Source organism: Prunus persica, chromosome G7, assembly GCF_000346465.2.
Source record: "Prunus persica cultivar Lovell chromosome G7, Prunus_persica_NCBIv2, whole genome shotgun sequence".
Classification (NCBI taxonomy): domain Eukaryota; kingdom Viridiplantae; phylum Streptophyta; class Magnoliopsida; order Rosales; family Rosaceae; genus Prunus; species Prunus persica.
In genome coordinates, this window is record NC_034015.1 from 6,614,722 (window position 1) to 6,634,515 (window position 19,794).

General features: G+C 39.4%; 1 protein-coding gene and 1 pseudogene across 1 annotated transcript; one reads left to right on the plus strand and one right to left on the minus strand.

Annotated features, from left to right (window-relative positions):
• Window positions 783-1,292, minus strand: LOC109950347. The gene has a single exon (XM_020568915.1). The coding sequence runs from the start codon at window positions 1,290-1,292 to the stop codon at window positions 783-785; it is 510 nt and encodes a 169-aa protein (XP_020424504.1).
• LOC18771420 lies at window positions 7,135-11,664 on the plus strand (annotated as a pseudogene).

Sequence of the window (19,794 nt, forward strand, 5' to 3'; positions counted from 1 at the left end):
TTTTATTTAATTGTATTTTAATTCTTTTTATTAAAGTAGTTCTATTTCTTGTCTTTTATTTAATTAGTAGTAATTCTTAACTAGTTGTATTGCTTTTCATTAAGTCAATAAAGAAATCATTCCAAAAGATACTTTTATTCAACACATTGCATACATCTAACAAAACATAAACCACAATCAAAGCATAAATAGCAAAAACCACAAACAAAGCATAAAAAATAATAATAATAAACCACAACCAAAGCATTTAAAAAAAAAAAAAAACCACAACCAAAGCATAATTATAAATAAAACTTCAAGAAAGCATCTTCACCTGACTTCATTCACTTGCATTACCTCTCACCGCCCATAAATGCTCTATCAAGTCAACTTGACGTCCTTCATGAATATAAGACGATTGCATCTCGTATATCCATCAGTCATTTAGTTCATCAAATGACCATTCCTAACCAACGGTTCATACTCCATTGGTTGTCCATTTGGGCCTATGGACCTTTCATAAATTCTTGTCAAGGTCATGTTCATGGAATCCGGTTCGAACATTTCTAGAGCATCATAATCATACTCATCCTCCATATTCATGTTATGGAGGATGATGCAAGTCATCATGATGCTCCTCAAGACCTCCTCATCAAACATATGCGCATCACCCTAATAATAGCCCAAGGAGCTTGGAGGATACCAAAGCACCTTTCGACATCTTTCTTGTAATCCCCCTGATAGGCAGAAAATAAGTTTTCCTTCTCAGATCGGGGATGCGGGATTGATTTGACAAATATGGTCTACCTCGGGTAGATGCTGCCTGCTAGATAATAGCAATTCCAGTATATGGTATTGTTGATTCCATAGGAGATATTCGAGGCTTCATCTCTCAAGACATTGTTGAATACCGGTGATTGACCCAGCACGTTCAAGTCGTTTTGCAATCCGGCAACTCTGAAGAAAGCATGCCAAACCCATGTATTGAATCCAACAACAGCTTTAAGAATGATATTTTTTTGCCCTTTCCTATTTCCATAATCTTCTTGCCAGGTAGTTGGGCAATTCTTCCATTGCCAGTGCATACAGTCGATGCTTCCAATTATGCCAGGAAAATCTCGAGCTTCGGCTTTCTGTAGAAGTCTTTGGAGGTCCCAAGGCGTAGATTTGCGGAAGTAGTCCCTGCTGTAGAGAGTTTCAATTACATCACAAAATTTAACCACCCTCTCTAGAGTAGTGGACTTCTCCATCCTAGTAATCTTATCCACCTGATCAGCAAATGAACCATACGCCAGCATTAGTATAACAGCCATAAGTTTTTGCTCCGAAGAAGCCCCAAAACCCCAGCAGCATCACACTTCTGAACGAAGTACGTGTCATAATTGCAAATAAAATGCATGACTTTATTGAATAAATGAGGTTGCATCCTATATCGCCCTCGAAATTTAACATCATCGTACACATAATTTGGGATAAAATAATCTTCCAAAAGATTCTTACCCCGAGAATACCTATGTCTGTCCACATTCGGGCCACGACCGACTTGTGAACCACGCGGCGACCTTGGCTTGATTGCTCGAGCAAACCCACTGTAATGGCAACGGCTTCATCTTCTTCGTGTTGCACTCTTTTTTCTTCAGCTTGTCTACACCTTCTTTCTTTTATTTCTCGGTCCTGCCTCTCTAAGCATCTCCTCATGTATGACATTGAGAGTGGAGTATGAAATCTAAAATTTGATAAATAAAAACATAGAGAAGATCTGGTGTGAGATGTATCAGTTGAGCCTCTGATTTTATAGAGAGATTTTGGCAAATAGAGATGACACGTGGCACGATTTTAGAGGGTGAAAATGTTATCTGAAAGTTGAAATTTGAAATTGATATGAATTTTGAAACTAAAAATCTTATTCAAAAAATTCAATCGAGTTATGAGATATGAATTTTATAATCAATATTGACATGTACGAACCCAAAAATCTTATCTGAAAATATTCTCTAAGTTAATTGTTTAGGTATTAAAAAAAAAAAAAGGAAAAGTGAATAGTATTTGCCCTTTGCCATAACAACGGGTGGAAACACATCTTACTTTTTGCAAGGGCTGCCACTATTCACGTGAATAGTAATAACCCTTGTTTTGCCTTTATCCTTTGCCATGACAAATATATGGAAGTGCTTTAAGTACCAATTTCAAATTCCCATAAGGAAGGGAATTTTTTTTTTTCCCCTTAAATAGAGAGATTGGATCAATCAAGGAAATTTAATGAAAATTAAATCCCTAAGGAATATTCCCATTATCCATCTGGCGCTTCATAATTGGTTGCCGAAATATGTGTTCCCATACGATCATCTAGTTAGTTCACATACATTCAATCTAATGGGTTCTTGTTTTTGTAGCAAATTGTTGTAAAATCCAAATATTTTCTTTCATATCAATCAATTCAAATGGGGCCTAATTCTGTCTTTCCTTCTTGCGTTTTTTTTTTCCTTCTAGTGTGGTTAAAATATCTTTCCTTCCTTTAAAACCCAAAAATTTAAGAAAGCATGTACATAAAATGGCTAGAAGGTTTGTACTTGATTTATAAATGCAATGTATCCTTAATTCTTAAATAAATAAAAAGGTGTAATGACTTTGGGTTTTTTTATTACTATTTAGAAAATAGTAATGTATTCAACCAAAATAGAACATTACATGGAAAGAATGAGCATGTTAATAGTGGCCCTAATTCCCGAACCAAATGGGACCACCCATTCATGTTTATTTGGATTGCAATGACATGATTGGTGCTATAAAGAAATAAAGAAAACAAATGCATTTAAAATTATTTTTTGGATTTTAGATCCATTTAGAATATATGTGATCATCTAGTTAGTTCATATACATTCAATCTAATGGGGTTTTTTTTTTGGGAGTCAATTGTTGTGAAATCCAAATCTTTTCTTTCATATCAATCAATCCAAATGGAGCCTAATTCTGTCTTTCCTTCCTGTCATTTTTTGTTGAAATATCTTTCCTTCTTTAAATCTCAAAAATATAAGAAAGCACGTACTTAAATGTCTAACATACCTTGTGCTTGATTTATAAATGCAATGTTTCGTTAATTCTCAACCAAAAAAAAAGGTGTCATCACTATGGTTAAACGTCATTAAAAGCTCAAATGTTTCACAAACTAAGCTTATAGTGCAGACAAATGTTTATTGCCCCCTTTTTTTTCTCTTCTATATTTTTCTAGTAACACCCAACATGAAAAATAACTTTTTTTTCAACGAATAGCAAATAACTGTAACACCCCGACCCCAAATTTTCCCAAATTTTACCCTTATTTAATTATTTAATTATTTAAGGGTATTTTAGTCATATTTTTAACCGGAGAGAGTTTGGGACCGCGACTTATATTTTTGGATAGGTCGTACTGAGACGAGTTCATAGACACGTAGTGGGCTCGAATCGGAGTTGTAACGAGAGAGATATGGCCAAAAGAAGTCCAGTGGCATAATCGTAAATATTTCGAAATGGGGTTTTTTATAAAATCAGATTTTTCTCTCTCTCTTTCTCTCTCTCTCTCCCGCGACTTCTCTCTCTCTCCCGTCGGCCCTCTCTCTTTCTCTCCTTGTATCTCCGGCCACCGACCACGGCTGTGGGCGGGGCCGGTACCAAACTGACCGGGACGACGTCCCCTTCCTTCCCCGACCATTCCCCGCCGGCGACGCGGCCGTTGCTGGCTGAAAAATGCAGAAAATCGCCGGGAGGTCGTCGAAACTTCAACGCCGTCGATCTCCCTCCTCCGGCCACCATTTCCGTCGACCCAGGTATGGATCTTGAACCTCTCGAGCTGTTCTAGCTGCCTGTTGGTTGGGTTTTGATCGATTCGATCTCTAGATCACTCGATTTTCGAATTGAAAATCGGCCGAAACTTCGGCCGCCGTGATCAGCCATTTCCGGCCACTTTTTGGGGTAGGTCCAAGAATAAAAGTGGCTCCAAATAGGGTGTTATACCTGGGGTAGGAATTTGGAGCCGTGATTTTGAGATTTTTCGGCGAAGCGTTATCGCTTTAGGCACCACGTGCTGCCGGCGCGTGCGGCGGCGCGTGGGCACTGTAGAAAAATAGCACTGTGTTCCGATGAGATCCTTAGGTTGTCACGAGTGCGTAGGATTTCGCGGATCTCAATTCGGACGTCGTTTGACTATCGAACGGATATTCGCATATTGCGCGTTATCCGGGTTCGATAGGTTGGGACTGTTGGATGGTCCCAAATTTAATATATGTTGATCTAGGTATTTCTAGGATCGTGTAGGATTTCACGGATCGTGAATCGGAGCCCCAGATGTTCCGAATAATAATTTAAATTTTATATTTTATATTAACCATCAGATTATGCGATCGTGAGAAATCCGACCGTCTGATCTGAACCAAACTGGCAGGACAAGTGTCCTGTACCTGGCAGAACCCATAGGGACCTTCGGATCGGAAATTGGAGGTCGTGGGTTCCGCAAGTCTGTTTGACCAGGGTTAGAGTAGTTTGACCCTTGGTTGACCGTGAGTCTCCCGGAGTAATCTCACCCTTCCAGGGGGAATTATCGGGAGCTAGACTATTGTGGAGGGTTACACAATATTAGAATTATTTATATTATTATATATGGTTGTACAAGGGTACAACAGAGTCTAGAATGTCAGTTTGGAGTGCTATACGCACTACTTTAGGTACCTCCTCGGATTTTGGATTCTCTACAAGCACCACCAAGTGAAAGTTAGGTCCCGCGTGGCGTAGGTTATCCGGCGTTGGGACAGACCCCATACGTGGCGTTGGTTGTACCGGCGTATGGGGAGATTTGCAATATGATGTTCAGGTCTCACGTGGCGTAGGTTATCCGGCGTTGAGACAGGCCCCGTACGTGGCGTTGGTTGTACCGGCGTACGGGGAGATTATGTGATATGATGTTGAGGTCCCGCGTGGCGTAGGTTATCCGGCGTTGGGACAGGCCCCATACGTGGCGTTGGTTGTACCGGCGTATGGGGAGTTATATGATATGATAGTATGGCATGGTCGCACGTGGCGTAGGTTATCCGGCGTGTTGACAGGCTCCATACGTGGCGTTGGTTGTACCGGCGTATGGGGAGAATATGTGAAATGCAGAGAAAGGAAATAAGGTATCACCGATGTGTGGAATTGGGTTTTAGGGAAGAACTACGTGTGGCTTGATCCCTCAAGGAGGGTACGTAGGCAGCCTAAGGTTATTGGGTGCAGCCGCAGACTAAATATTAGTCATATTCTGTATTTGTATTGTTTGGTAGTTGTTGGAGAATTATTGGAAGGCCGAAGGCCATTTGTGTGGATTGCATGAAATTATATTGTGCATGCTGCCAGTTGGGAATATTAAATGTGTTTTTATGCAGGTTGAAATTTTGGGAAATGTCCAAATTATAGGGGAGACTCTGCCGAAATTTCGGCAGGAAGTCTCGGTTTTTATTGAGTAGGCCTGGCATCGGGGTGATGCCAGGAATCCCAAAGGGTCCGCCTCGGGTTTTGAGAAAATTCGAGGCGGGTCCTTTCAGTTGGTATCAGAGCTCTAGGTTCAATTCCCTGTGGACCCAGCACTTTATGTGCATCCTTAAATTGTGGGGATCAAAATGGGTTCCATCTCGGAATGGTACATTTGCGACGTTGAGGACGTCACAAAAGTCAAATTATTTCACAAAGGAAAGATACATAGGCCGCCGGAGCATAAGTAGAGCTGGAGCTTTACCACAGACAGTGGTTGTTTCGGAAGTTTCGGAAGGTTGCGAATAAAAGCTGGAAGTTTGCATAGGGTAATACCTGTACGCATGGTACAGTTGGATGTCCCTATGACAAAGTTGTCCGTTGAGTCCGCATAAGCGGGAGGTAAGGAGTTGATCAACCTACTTCTAGGGATCCTCCATTACCTGAACATGTTGCTAATTTTCGATTGTGTGCCTAGAGCACCGAGTCGAGGATACTGAGAGCACAACCCTTCTCGGGGACGAGCAACTCCCTGACATCGGATCAAGGGATCCAAGGTCTGGAAAGGGACGTTGGTATAATCAAAATCACAAGTGTGGAAGAAATTACGATAGCCTTAATTCTCTTACAGAAAGAGGCTAGTGTGTGGTAGAAATACTGTGGTCAAGTCTAAGGACGAGACCCAGATGGATTGAGAAATCCTACCTATGGTGATGGAGAGAGTACTTTGGGGTCTCATCTCACGTGAGCACGTTTGAGTAGAGATCTTTCATTGGAATCAGAAATGGATCATGGTCGAGAGAGATCGACGATGATTACAATTCGGTAAAAATGATCCTTTCTGACATTTCTTTCAAAGAATCATGTTGGCAAATTAAAGGGAGAAGTAGTGGAGTTGGGTGGAACCGTACTTCATTCGTGTGGGCTTGAATGCCGCGATTGACCGGAGTGGAACATTAGGGTTCTTCCTCCTTGCTCTCTCACGTGAGCTCGCCATAGTTAGAGAAGGAGACTTCTCTTTCTCTGCTTGCTTAGCTAGAGCTTTTGTCTTGGTTGCCAACACGGTTGTGGAGAAAGAACTTGGGAACCCGAGTGGTAGATGCGGGCCCCATGCTCACAACCCTTCGAGTGACAGGTAGGAAATTTCGGGGACGAAATTTTTATAAGGGGGGTAGTCTGTAACACCCCGACCCCAAATTTTCTCAAATTTTACCCTTATTTAATTATTTAATTATTTAAGGGAATTTTAGTCATATTTTTAACCGGAGAGAGTTTGGGACCGCGACTTATATTTTTGGATAGGTCGTACTGAGACGAGTTCATAGACACGTAGTGGGCTCGAATCGGAGTTGTAACGAGAGAGATATGGTCAAAAGAAGTCCAGTGGCATAATCGTAAATATTTCGAAATGGGATTTTTTATAAAATCAGATTTTTCTCTCTCTCTTTCTCTCTCTCTCTCCCGCGACTTCTCTCTCTCTCCCGTCGGCCCTCTCTCTTTCTCTCCTTGTATCTCCGGCCACCGATCACGGCTGTGGGCGGGGCCGGTACCAAACTGACCGGGACGACGTCCCCTTCCTTCCCCGACCATTCCCCGCCGGCGACGCGGCCGTTGCTGGCCGGAAAATGCAGAAAATCGCCGGGAGGTCGTCGAAACTTCAACGCCGTCGATCTCCCTCCTCCGGCCACCATTTTCGTCGACCCAGGTATGGATCTTGAACCTCTCGAGCTGTTCTAGCTGCCTGTTGGTTGGGTTTTGATCGATTCGATCTCTAGATCACTCAATTTTCGAATTGAAAATCGGCCGAAACTTCGGCCACCGTGATCGGCCATTTCCGGCCACTTTTTGGGGTAGGTCCAAGAACAAAAGTGGCTCCAAATAGGGTGTTATACCTGGGGTAGGAATTTGGAGCCGTGATTTTGAGATTTTTCGGCGAAGCGTTATCGCTTTGGGCACCACGTGCTGCCGGCGCGTGCGACGGCGCGTGGGCACTGTAGAAAAATAGCACTGTGTTCCGATGAGATCCTTAGGTTGTCACGAGTGCGTAGGATTTCGCGGATCTCAATTCGGACGTCGTTTGACTATCCAACGGATATTCGCATATTGCGCATTATCCGGGTTCGATAGGTTGGGACCGTTGGATGGTCCCAAATTTAATATATGTTGATCTAGGTATTTCTAGGATCGTGTAGGATTTCACAGATCGTGAATCGGGGCCCCGGATGTTCCGAATAATAATTTAAAGTTTATATTTTATATTAACCATCAGATTATGCGATCGTGAGAAATCCGACCGTCTGATCTGAACCAAACTGGCAGGACAAGTGTCCTGTACCTGGTAGAACCCATAGGGACCTTCGGATCGGAAATTGGAGGTCGTGGGTTCTGCAAGTCTGTTTGACCAGGGTTAGAGTAGTTTGACCCTTGGTTGACCGTGAGTCTCCCGGAGTAATCTCACCCTTCCAGGGGGAATTATCGGGAGCTAGACTATTGTGGAGGGTTACACAATATTAGAATTATTTATATTATTATATATGGTTGTACAAGGGTACAACAGAGTCTAGAATGTCAGTTTGGAGTGCTATACGCACTACTTTAGGTACCTCCTCGGATTTTGGATTCTCTACAAGCACCACCAAGTGAAAGTTAGGTCCCGCGTGGCGTAAGTTATCCGGCGTTGGGACAGACCCCATACGTGGCGTTGGTTGTACCGGCGTATGGGGAGATTTGCAATATGATGTTCAGGTCTCACGTGGCGTAGGTTATCCGGCGTTGAGACAGGCCCCGTACGTGGCGTTGGTTGTACCGGCGTACGGGGAGATTATGTGATATGATGTTGAGGTCCCGCGTGGCGTAGGTTATCCGGCATTGGGACAGGCCCCATACGTGGCGTTGGTTGTACCGGCGTATGGGGAGTTATATGATATGATAGTATGGCATGGTCGCACGTGACGTAGGTTATCCGGCGTGTTGACAGGCCCCATACGTGGCGTTGGTTGTACCGGCGTATGGGAAGAATATGTGAAATGCAGAGAAAGGAAATAAGGTATCACCGATGTGTGGAATTGGGTTTTAGGGAAGAACTACGTGTGGCTTGATCCCTCAAGGAGGGTACGTAGGCAGCCTAAGGTTATTGGGTGCAGCCGCAGACTAAATATTAGTCATATTTTGTATTTGTATTGTTTGGTAGTTGTTGGAGAATTATTGGAAGGCCGAAGGCCATTTGTGTGGATTGCATGAAATTATATTGTGCATGCTGCCAGTTGGGAATATTAAATGCGTTTTTATGCAGGTTGAAATTTTGGGAAATGTCCAAATTATAGGGGAGACTCTGCCGAAATTTCGGCAGGAAGTCTCGGTTTTTAGTGAGTAGGCCTGGCATCGGGGTGATGCCAGGAATTCCAAAGGGTCCGCCTCGGGTTTTGAGAAAATTCGAGGCGGGTCCTTTCAATAACGTTAACATTCAATAATATTACTCGTAATTCAAGCTTAGAAGCAAAATACTTATTATAAATAACTTTTTAATTATCAACAAACAAGCAAGCTATGTCGCACCAAAAATTGTGAAAGAAATTTCTGTCATATATCGAACCAAATATAGGAATATGTAATTAATTAATACTGTACATAGTCTACATATTGCTGGAAAATAACAGTAAATAAGAAGGACGATTTGGCAGCATTATTTCAATTTTTATTGAACAAAAATGAGAGACCACTTTCAATTTCTCAAAAAAGTGATTGTGTGATGAGAGGCCAAGCTAGGCAGCACGGTGGGGTGTGATGGTTCTTGACCCGTGAGGTGTAGTATTTGTACCTAACACCCCAATCTAATATCAAGTTGAGGTTGCTACCCACCCATTGAGGATGGCAGGCCCTACTAACCCGAGGGTGGGGGCGTGCTTTGTGCGACTTCACCAAGGTTAACAGTAAATAAGAAGGACGATTTGGCAGCATTATTTCAATTTTTATTGAACAAAAATGAGAGACCACTTTCAATTTCTCAAAAAAGTGATTGTGTGATGAGAGGCCAAGCTAGGCAGCACGGTGGGGTGTGATGGTTCTTGACCCGTGAGGTGTAGTATTTGTACCTAACACCCCAATCTAATATCAAGTTGAGGTTGCTACCCACCCATTGAGGATGGCAGGCCCTACTAACCCGAGGGTGGGGGCGTGCTTTGTGCGACTTCACCAAGGTGAACAGTTCAAGACTATCACACCTCACATAACAAGGCTTGCTCAAATAATCAACCACTTTAATGCCCTGCTTAGTTACAAGCCCACGCTATTAGGCTCGGCAATTACAAGATGTCATATAAGTCTTTATAAGCACTCGTAATATTGCGTATTTTTCCAATGTGGGACTGTACAATAAGCCAATGCCATCATTAGGACACCCCAGTACCAGTAGTGATTTCAAAATGTTCGTTAGCAAATACCTATCTACTACCTCTACAATAAGCACTCGTAATATTGCGTATTTTTCTAATGTGGGACTGTACAATAAGCCAATGCCATCATTAGGACACCCCAGTACCAGTAGTGATTTCAAAATGTTCGTTAGCAAATACCTATCTACTACCTCTACAATACTGAAATTACAAATTATACTGCGCGTTACTCCACCTGAGAGGAATGTGTCCCCCTTGGGATGAATTGATTCATTAACAAGTCAACAGCGAAAGTAATCATATCCAAACTAATATTTTAATTAAATTATTATCGATTCATATAATATTATATGATTCATTGATTACCCATATTACTCATGATCCTATATATCCCACACCAATCATGTGTTACTAAGAGTACATTAATTTTCAATGTCCTAAGCTTCGGAGCCATGCCTAACAGTGTAATGGATTCTACACAAGCTTTTCTGGATGTATGGACTGCAGCATGTACCAGAAGGGAGATATTTGCTTCGCAATGCTATAGTTTTCAAAGGTGATAACTGCAAAAGCACAGATATTACTTTTCGAATTGATGGAACATTGATAGCTTCGTCTGATTACCGGATCCTTGGCCAATCTTTCAACTGGCTAAGCTTTGAAGGCGTTACCGGTGTGTCCATTATCGGAGGTGCCCTTGATGCTAAAGGTACCGCCTTGTGGGCATGCAAATTGGCTGGAAGGACTGATTGCCCCAACGGAGGAGCCACGGTTAGTAATTTATGCTTTCTTTTCGATCAAGTGAAATTTTGTTTAAATTTGTTGTCTACCAGTCTCTTCTGTTCTATTGTTTCCTAAATTCTGATATTTGTGTCCCCACTGATATGCAGAGTCTGAGTTTTACAAACTCCAAAAACATTAACTTCAATGGACTAATGTCATTGAATAGCCAGATGTTCCACATTGCTCGCATCAAAGGGGTCAAAGTCAATGCAGCTGGAAATAGCCCAAACACTGATGGCATCCATGTCCAATTATCAAGAAATGTTGCAATCTTCAACACCTCTATCAAAACTGGAGACAATTGTGTCTCGATTGGCCCTGGAAGAAAGGACTTGTGGATCGAGCAAATAACTTGTGGTCCTGGCCATGACATTAGGTCAAATTTTATAGCTCTTGGATTGCATTGCTTACATATGAAAACCTCCTAACAGTTAATATTATACATACGTGGGTGTGGTGATTGCGGCATGTGGAGTTGTTCAGGGTACTCAAAATGGTTTGAGGATTGGGCGAGGCCGAGCAACGGATTTGTTCAGGGTGTTCAATTCCTTGATGTCGTAATGATTAACGTCCAAAATCCTATTGTAATAGACCAAAACTATTGCCCACACAACATCAACTGCCCTGCTCAGGTAATGAAAATTATAATCACAATGTAGTAATTGAGCATGTACTCATTCATAAACGTATATATGTCTTGACAAAATGTCTAACGCACATTTCATCTTGTTTCAGTAGGTATCAGGTGTGAAAGTCAGTGATGTCATATGCCGGAACATTCAAGGATTATCAGCTACAATCGTCGCAATAAATTTTGATTGTAGCGCAACAAATCCATGTAGTGGGATAAGACTCGAAAACGTGAGTTTGACCTGTAGGAATCAAGAGCTTCAGTCACATTGTGCCAATGCAATTGGCAAGATTGTTGGCACTGTTCAACCAAATAGTTGTTTGTAATACTGAAGATGAGATTAGGCATGAAATACATGTACTAGTCCAGACAAATAATGCTAGCGAATACAGGGCATTAATATTCTTTTAGTACATAAATATCATTCTTTTTATACATTAGTAAGTTAATAATAACTCAATTATATTCTCCTTGAATGAATTCAATACATTGGAAATCACTTCATTTATTCCCGTCATCTGAGTCAGACCTACTTAGATTAACTATTTGGTTTAAACTTAGATTAACCATTTGGTTTTTAGTAGGGAAGGATTAATCTACTTAGATTAACTAATTGGTTTAAACTTTGTCTGCAAAATATGGTACTGTTATGTTTTCCTATTTAAATCGGTGCACTAGATACTAAGTTATATCAGGTTTTGATAAGAGTTTAAATTAACTTGTACCTTGAGTCCCAAAACCTAGTGAAATAAGGTAGGGTTTCACTACTACAAAAAAGCAAAAAGACGACGGTAAATCACCGTCGTGTATTCGATTTTTCAATGGTCGTGGAATCCACCGTCATTTTTTCCCTCATATACCACGACGCTAAATCACCGTTGTTGTTAAAATATACAACGTCATCAACAAATACAAAACGACGTCTTTGTACTGCAAAAAGATCTAAAAAAGCAGTCGAGGATGAGAATAGACGACCAACTCTCTAAAAAAACCGTCGTTAAAAAGGAAAAATATGACACATATTAAGAGAACAAGGCCGCAAGATAGACATACAACGACGAAAATAAAAAAACGACGCCGTTAAATATCATTTTCACGACAATAAAAAATTTGACGTCTTTAAATACATTAGAAGACGACGTTATTGATACCTACTACGTCGCATATATAAAAACAGCCGTCGTAAAATTAATTTTCCACTTCGATTTTTCGATAAAAGATGACGTGGAAATAGTTGTCAGTGTCATTATTTACGACGTATGTATTTATTGAGTAGACGTTGAAAAACGAAACAACGTCGGTTACAAATATATGAGAGTCGTATTACAAAATTTATACGTCATATTTTCAGAAACAAACAACGACGATAAATATTAGACGTTGTTAAATAAAACAACGTCGGAAAACAATAAAAACAGACGTGTTTAGTCTGCTAAAGTTCTAGAAAATAGTCGAGGATGAGAATAGACGACCAACTCAAACAAATCACCGTCGTTAAAAAGGAAAAATATGACACATGTTAAAAGAACAAGGCCGCAAGATATACATACAACGACGACAACTAAAATACTACGCCGTTAAATATAATTTACACGACAAGAAAAAATATGACGTCTTTAAATACATGAGAAGACGACGTTATTGAAATATACTACGTCTCTTATTTACAAACAACCGTCGTGAAATAAATTTTCCACTTCGATTTTTCTAAAAAAGATGACGTGGAAATAGTTGTCAGTGTCATTATTTACGACGTATGTATTTATACAGTTGACGTTGAAATGCGAAACAACGTCGGTGGCATTTATATAGTCGACGTTGTATTTATATCTATCATCATTACTCACGACGCACTTAATAATATAGACGACGTTGAACTTCTAAACAACGTCGGTTCCAAATAAATGAGAGCAGTATTACAGAACATATAGACGGCGTTGATTATGATGAGAGCCGTATTACAAATAACGTCGTTTAATTGTTATTAGACGGCGGTTATAATGAATTTCCGTCGGAATTCATTTCGTTCCTCTTCGTTTATAAAAGAACTTGCGACGTGGAAAATGTATGATGACGTCGTATTTTTTAACGTTCAGATTATATATCTCGTTTTTTAGACGTCGGTATTATGGGATTGGAGTCGTGTTATTTTGAATTACATGGCGGTTCTTAATCCTTCCCCGACGTGATATCCTGAATAATTGCTTCACAATTGCGTCGTGGTTCTTCATTGTTACGTTGCTTTAAGACGTCGGTAAATATGCTGAATAACTGGTTCACAATAACGTCGTGTTTTATTTGAACGTAGAAAGTGAAGAAATCACATTACAATATATTACAAAATTAATGTCATACACTGCCAATTACATAAGCATCATTCAATCCATATATCTTCACACCCATCTCGAATATTTTGACCGCCTAACTCACCCACCAGTTCATCAAATGTGTCAACATTTGGCATCCCTCTAGTAAATGGCTCACACTCAATTATCACATCACCTAAGACTTCATCACCAATAACATCATTATATTCTCTATTAGGCATTGATAACACTACCGACCAACCACGATGCATCGGGTCATCAACAAAAAATATTTGTTTGACTTGAGAAGCCAAAACAAATTGGTCATTCCTATGTCCAATTTTACTCAAATCTACAAGGGTAAATCCAAGTTCGTCGACTACAAGACCAGAACTATCTATCCAATCACACCTAAAGACTGGGATTGTAAACTTTTGGTAGTCAAGGTCCCAAATTTCTTGAATGACACCATAGAAACCCATATTTGAGAGAATTGGGTTTTTATCCTTGGCACTAGCAACTTGCATGGTATGTGCAAGTAAATAAACTCCACTATTTTGAGTTGTCCGCACATCATCTTGTGCCTTGATATTGAATTTAATACCTTTAATAAGATAGCTCCTATATAATGGCACTGACATGTTTGGACCAGCTGCTAGCCACCTTAAATTTTCTGATACGCCATGATTGTCTTCCTCAAGTTCACTTTGAACCTGCAAATTAATCATATCTTAATTCAATCTAACATATAAATAAGAAGAAAATTAAAAGAGAAATATGTTATTCAACAATATATACCTTGAAGCGTAGCCATTGAATGAAAGTGCTATTGTGCTTATCCTGCAGCCACTTTGTTCTCTTTCTAAATTTTGGATAAGCAGTCTTGATGTGAATCATATGTTGCCTACATGACACGAAAAATTCAAGCATTACGGTCCTAAATATAGAAGATAAACATAAGAAATAATTTAAAATGGAAACTTAAAGAATAAAGCTCATACGTACTCGATATAAGGTAGGACTTCCTCCGTATTCTCCAAGACATATAGATGTGCTTGATTCAACAGGTCCTGATCAACTACGCTCACTGTGCAACCTGACAATGGCTTTGAAAGTCCCATCTTTTGGCTTGAAGGCACTCCAACTGTACTAACATCAGATAAATGCTGAGTACAACACTCTACCGCTTCTTCAGCTATATACCGCTCAGCAATGCAACCTTCGGGACGAGTACGATTCTGAACATACCCCTTCAGCACTTTCATATATCTTTCAAACGGATACATCCACCTAAAATATACTGGCCCACATAGACGAACTTCTCTGACAAGATGTACTACTAGATGAACCATGATATCAAAGAATGAAGGGGGAAAGTACTTCTCAAGCAAACACAGAGTAACTACTACATCTTCTTCCAACTTATCTAGCTTGGAAACATCAACAGTCTTTGCACATATAGCATTGAAGAAGAAGCACAAACGAGTTATTGCATACCTTGCAGGCTTCTCCAAAACAGAACGAATTGCCACAGGGAGCAATTGTTGCATTAAGGTATGACAATCATGTGATTTAAGGCCAAGAAGTCTTGAATCTTGTAAAGATACAAGATTTTTAATATTTGAAGAATAACCTTCAGGGACCTTCATACCATAGAAAGAATTGCAAACCTCTCTCTTCTCTGCTCTTGACAAATTCCAAGGCCCAGGAGGCAAACGAGTACGTCTTTCTCCATACTCGGGTTGCAAATCAGTTTTGACCCCCATGTTCAATAAATCTAATCGAGCAGCAATCCCATCTTTATTTTTTCCAGGGATCTCCAGCAATGTACCAATGATACTATCGCAAACATTCTTCTCAATGTGCATAACATCTAGGGCATGCCTCACAGGAAGGTATTTCCAATACTCGAGATCAAAGAATATTGATTTCTTCTTCCAACAAACTCTGTCACCATTTTCAACCATATGCAGCACTTCTTCTCCGGTTAATGGCTCGGGAGGTATGCCATATTCAGGTTTCCCATTAAAAGCTGCACGTTGCCTCCTATATGGATGATTGATTGGTAACCATTTTCTATGCCCAATGTAACAAATTTTGTGGCCATTTTTCAACCTGTGACTAGGTGTATCATCGCCGCATATTGGACAAGCTTTATATCCTTTAACAACACAACCAGATAAGTTTCCATAGGCGGGGAAATCATTAATTGTCCACATTAATGCAGCTCTGACTGTAAAGTATTCTCCATTATGTGCATCATACACTCCTCTAATCCCAACCCACAAGGATTTTAAATCATCAATCAAAGGCTCCAAGTAGACGTCTATATCATTTCCGGGTTGTTTAGGACCGGAAATCAATAAGGTTAACATCATGAACTTTCGTTTCATGCACAGCCATGGAGGGAGATTATATGTAACTAAGATAACCGGCCAACAACTATATCTGCTACTTAGAGAACTGTGGGGATTGAATCCATCAGATGAAAGAGCCAATCTCAAGTTTCTCGGCTCATTACCAAACTCAGGCCATTTATCATCAAGAAGTTTCCAAGACGGGGAATCCGCCGGATGAGACATCTGACCGTCAATTGATTTTCTAGCAGCATGCCACCAAGTCAAACTCTTAGCTGTCTCATGTGATTGAAACATCCTTTTAAACCTTGGAATTGGGGGAAAATACCACACCACCTTCGCTGGCACACCCTCTTTCAAGATTGAATCTTTGCCTTCCTTCCACCTTGAGATACCACAAGTAGGACAATTAGTTGAATCCTCATACTCCTTCCTATACAAGATGCAATCATTGGGGCATGCGTGCATTTTCTCATAACTCAGCCCCAATGCACACAAAGTCTTTTTAGCCTCATACATGGAGGTTGGTATTGTATTTCCTTCTGGAAGCAAATCGCCTTGAAGTATCAATAATTCTGTAAAACAGACATCACTCATCCCATGTTTTGCCTTCAAATTATACAACTTCACTAATGCCGATAACTTCGTGTACTTTCTACAACCAGGGTACACTGGTTGATCTCCATCCCCAATCACATTGGCAAACTCATACGGATCCGAACCAAAATCACCAAAATCATTATCATCCATATCAATTTCTTCAGACACAAAACTGTACCTACTATGGCCATCATCTTCTTCAACATTTCTACTAGCATTAGTAGTTGCTTCCCAAGGTTCTCCGTGAAATGTCCAATTCTTATAGCTTTGGTCAATTCCATTAAAGTATAAGTGATCCCTTATAATTCCAACCCCAAACAACTTCAAATTAACACATTTAACACATGGACAACGGATATGTGTTGTAGTTAGAAGATTTTCTACAGCAAAGTTCAAAAATGCTTCCACCCCAAATTCATATGCCTTCGATCTTCTATCCGAGTGCATCCATGACTTATCCATCTCCGACACTATAACCTATTATCTATAATAAAGTGAAAATACAGGCAATGACCATCACTATAGCAGATTATACAATGATCTAATCGCAAGTAATACACAACAGAGACGACGGGTTTTAAACAAAAACAGACGTATTTGGCATATATAGACGACGGATTTTCAACAGACGTCGTCTATTATAAGTAATACAAACGACGATTTATGAAAAAACCGTCGTGTATAAGTAATACAACGACGGTAGTTTAAAAAAACCGTCGTGTAATCGTCGTCGTAAGCCTTAAAATTCGTCGTGTCTCAGTTTATTTTCAAGAACACAAAACCCATTAAGAACACAACATATATATGAAACCAAGCAAGAAACCAACATATACATGAAACCAAGCGTGAAAACAATAAATCCATTCCCAATTCAACATAACATAGGGTGATTAAAAGATACGACAAAATTAAATCCATTCCCAATTCAACATAACAGATAATGTAATCCATGAACCCATTAAACAGAAAATCCATGAACCCATACCTATAAGCACATTATTAACAGATCGCAAAGCATACACATAAAACCCTTTAACAAAATAACCTAATATCATTCAATGAATTTACAAGGGGAAGATAGGGTTTGTACTTACAGGTTGGACGAGCTCACAGATTCGACGGAGCCTGGAGAGTGCAACTTTTAATTAGAGCAGAAGTGAGAGAGCGAAATGTTATGTCGCGCGAAATCTGAAAATTTTAGGTTTCAGGGTTCGAAGTATAAGAATAAGAGCCAAATCTAAAAAAATTTAGGTCGCGCGAAAATTTTTAGAGCTCGCGCGTTTTAAAACGTCGAAAGAAAAACCAAGGCGAAAGTTCTACAAGTACCGACGTAAATTTAATATTCCACGACGGAAACTTCATTTTTCGGATTAAGAACGTAAGGCCGTTCATTTTGAAGCTTCATTTTTCGGATTAATTTTAAATTTATTTTGAATTTTTTATATAACGACGACTGAAAAACCACGTCGGTGTTAAGAAATTAAAGACGTTGTAAATTATATAAACCGACTTACATATTAAAATGACGTCGTTTAAAGCGTAAACCATGTCGTATGTTTTACTGTACGACGTAAAATATGTATTCCACGACGCAACCACCGTCGTTAAAAATTAATACCCTAAACCCATAAAACTAAATTATACAATTTAAAAAATTAAGTTTATAAAAGGTTTTATGGTTTTAAAGCCTAATATATACCCTAGACTACCCAAAAATTATACTTTAAAAATAAACCCCAATAAATAACAACCCTAATCTCTAAACCCTAGACTCTAAACCCTAAACCATAAAACTAGAAGTGATTTTATGACTCATCAAAACAATTTTGTTTTGGATGGTCATTTTAAATTTTTGTTATTCAAAATGAATTTTTTCAAGGTTTATGTGGAAGAAAATATATCAATGACTTCATAGGAGATGACTTTTCAATTTTCTGATTTATTTTAAATTTATTTTGAATATTTTGATATAAAAATAATAAAATATTCTTACCACAACAACAAACCACGTCGGTGTTAATAAATTGTAGACGTTGTAAATTGTAATAGACTACTAAGTCGTTAAAATGACGTCGTTAAAATGAGAAACCATGGCGGCTATTTAACTATACGACGTAAAATATATATTCCACGACTTAACCGCTGTCGTTACATAAACGTCGTCGATGATACCCTGAACCCTTAAGAAATTGAAGATGTTGTAAACCATAAACGACTCAATTGTTCAAAGAACGTCGTCTAACTATATTTTTACGTCGTATTTGTTTAAAACACGAAACAACAAAATACGACGGTTTTTGACTTTATTAGGTCGTTGGAAAAGTATTACACGTCGGTTAAGCAATTTGTATGTTTGTTTTTTTTTTAATTTAAGAAAACCTCAACAAATTTTTACATTACATATTATAGAGAAAATTTGTACATTATACATAAATATCAAGTGTTCAATAATTGCCCTGTTTAATAATTTGGAAAACAAACTCTGCCCATTCATTCCAGACTTCATCAATGGCTTCTTCGAGGTATCAAGCTTCCTGGTTTCCCTTGGCATACTGCATAAACAATGACTATTAGGGTTTATAAATAAAAAGAAATTCAATCACAGACGACGATATTTTTCATAACCGACGTAGTATATCCATTCAACGACGTTAATTTTACATGACCGTCGTTGATAATACAAAAAACGACGTGAAATGTATGAAGGTAATTTCTTCTTACCTTATTCTCAAACCCCAAGGAAGGATCCATGATGATGTCCCTCATGAAGCGCATCACATAATACCCGCATTCGACATTGCTGGGTTGCTTTGGTGTGCCTGAGAGAGTTTTCCAAATTACATTTTTACGTCTTGCTCGGGCTATGTGGGTATTATATATTTTTAAAGCACTGTTCACGATGTTTTTCGCCTCTTCGTCGACCACACGATGACCTGGCAGAGGATCCAGAAAATAGACGGTCTCCTTCTTTGCTCTTACAATCAGCAAGATCCAATGACGGCTGCACAAAATTAATATAAAAACGACGGTTATTTACAAAAACGACGTATTATAGTATTTCACACGACGAAATAAAGTAGATAACGACGACATTATATATTTATCACGACGATAAATAAATACCGACGTGGTTAGTAGTTTCAAACGACTAAATAAAATAAAACACCGACGTGGTTAGTTTATAAGCTGTCATTTATTGAAAATCATAAAAACAAAATCCTAAGGAGACTAACCCTGGATTGTAAGGCATCATGAAAATCTGTTTACCG

Coding starts and splice junctions, on each gene's coding strand:
- LOC109950347 (XM_020568915.1), bottom strand. CDS start 1,292: ATGGCTGTTATACTAATGCTGGCGTATGGTTCATTTGCTGATCAGGTG.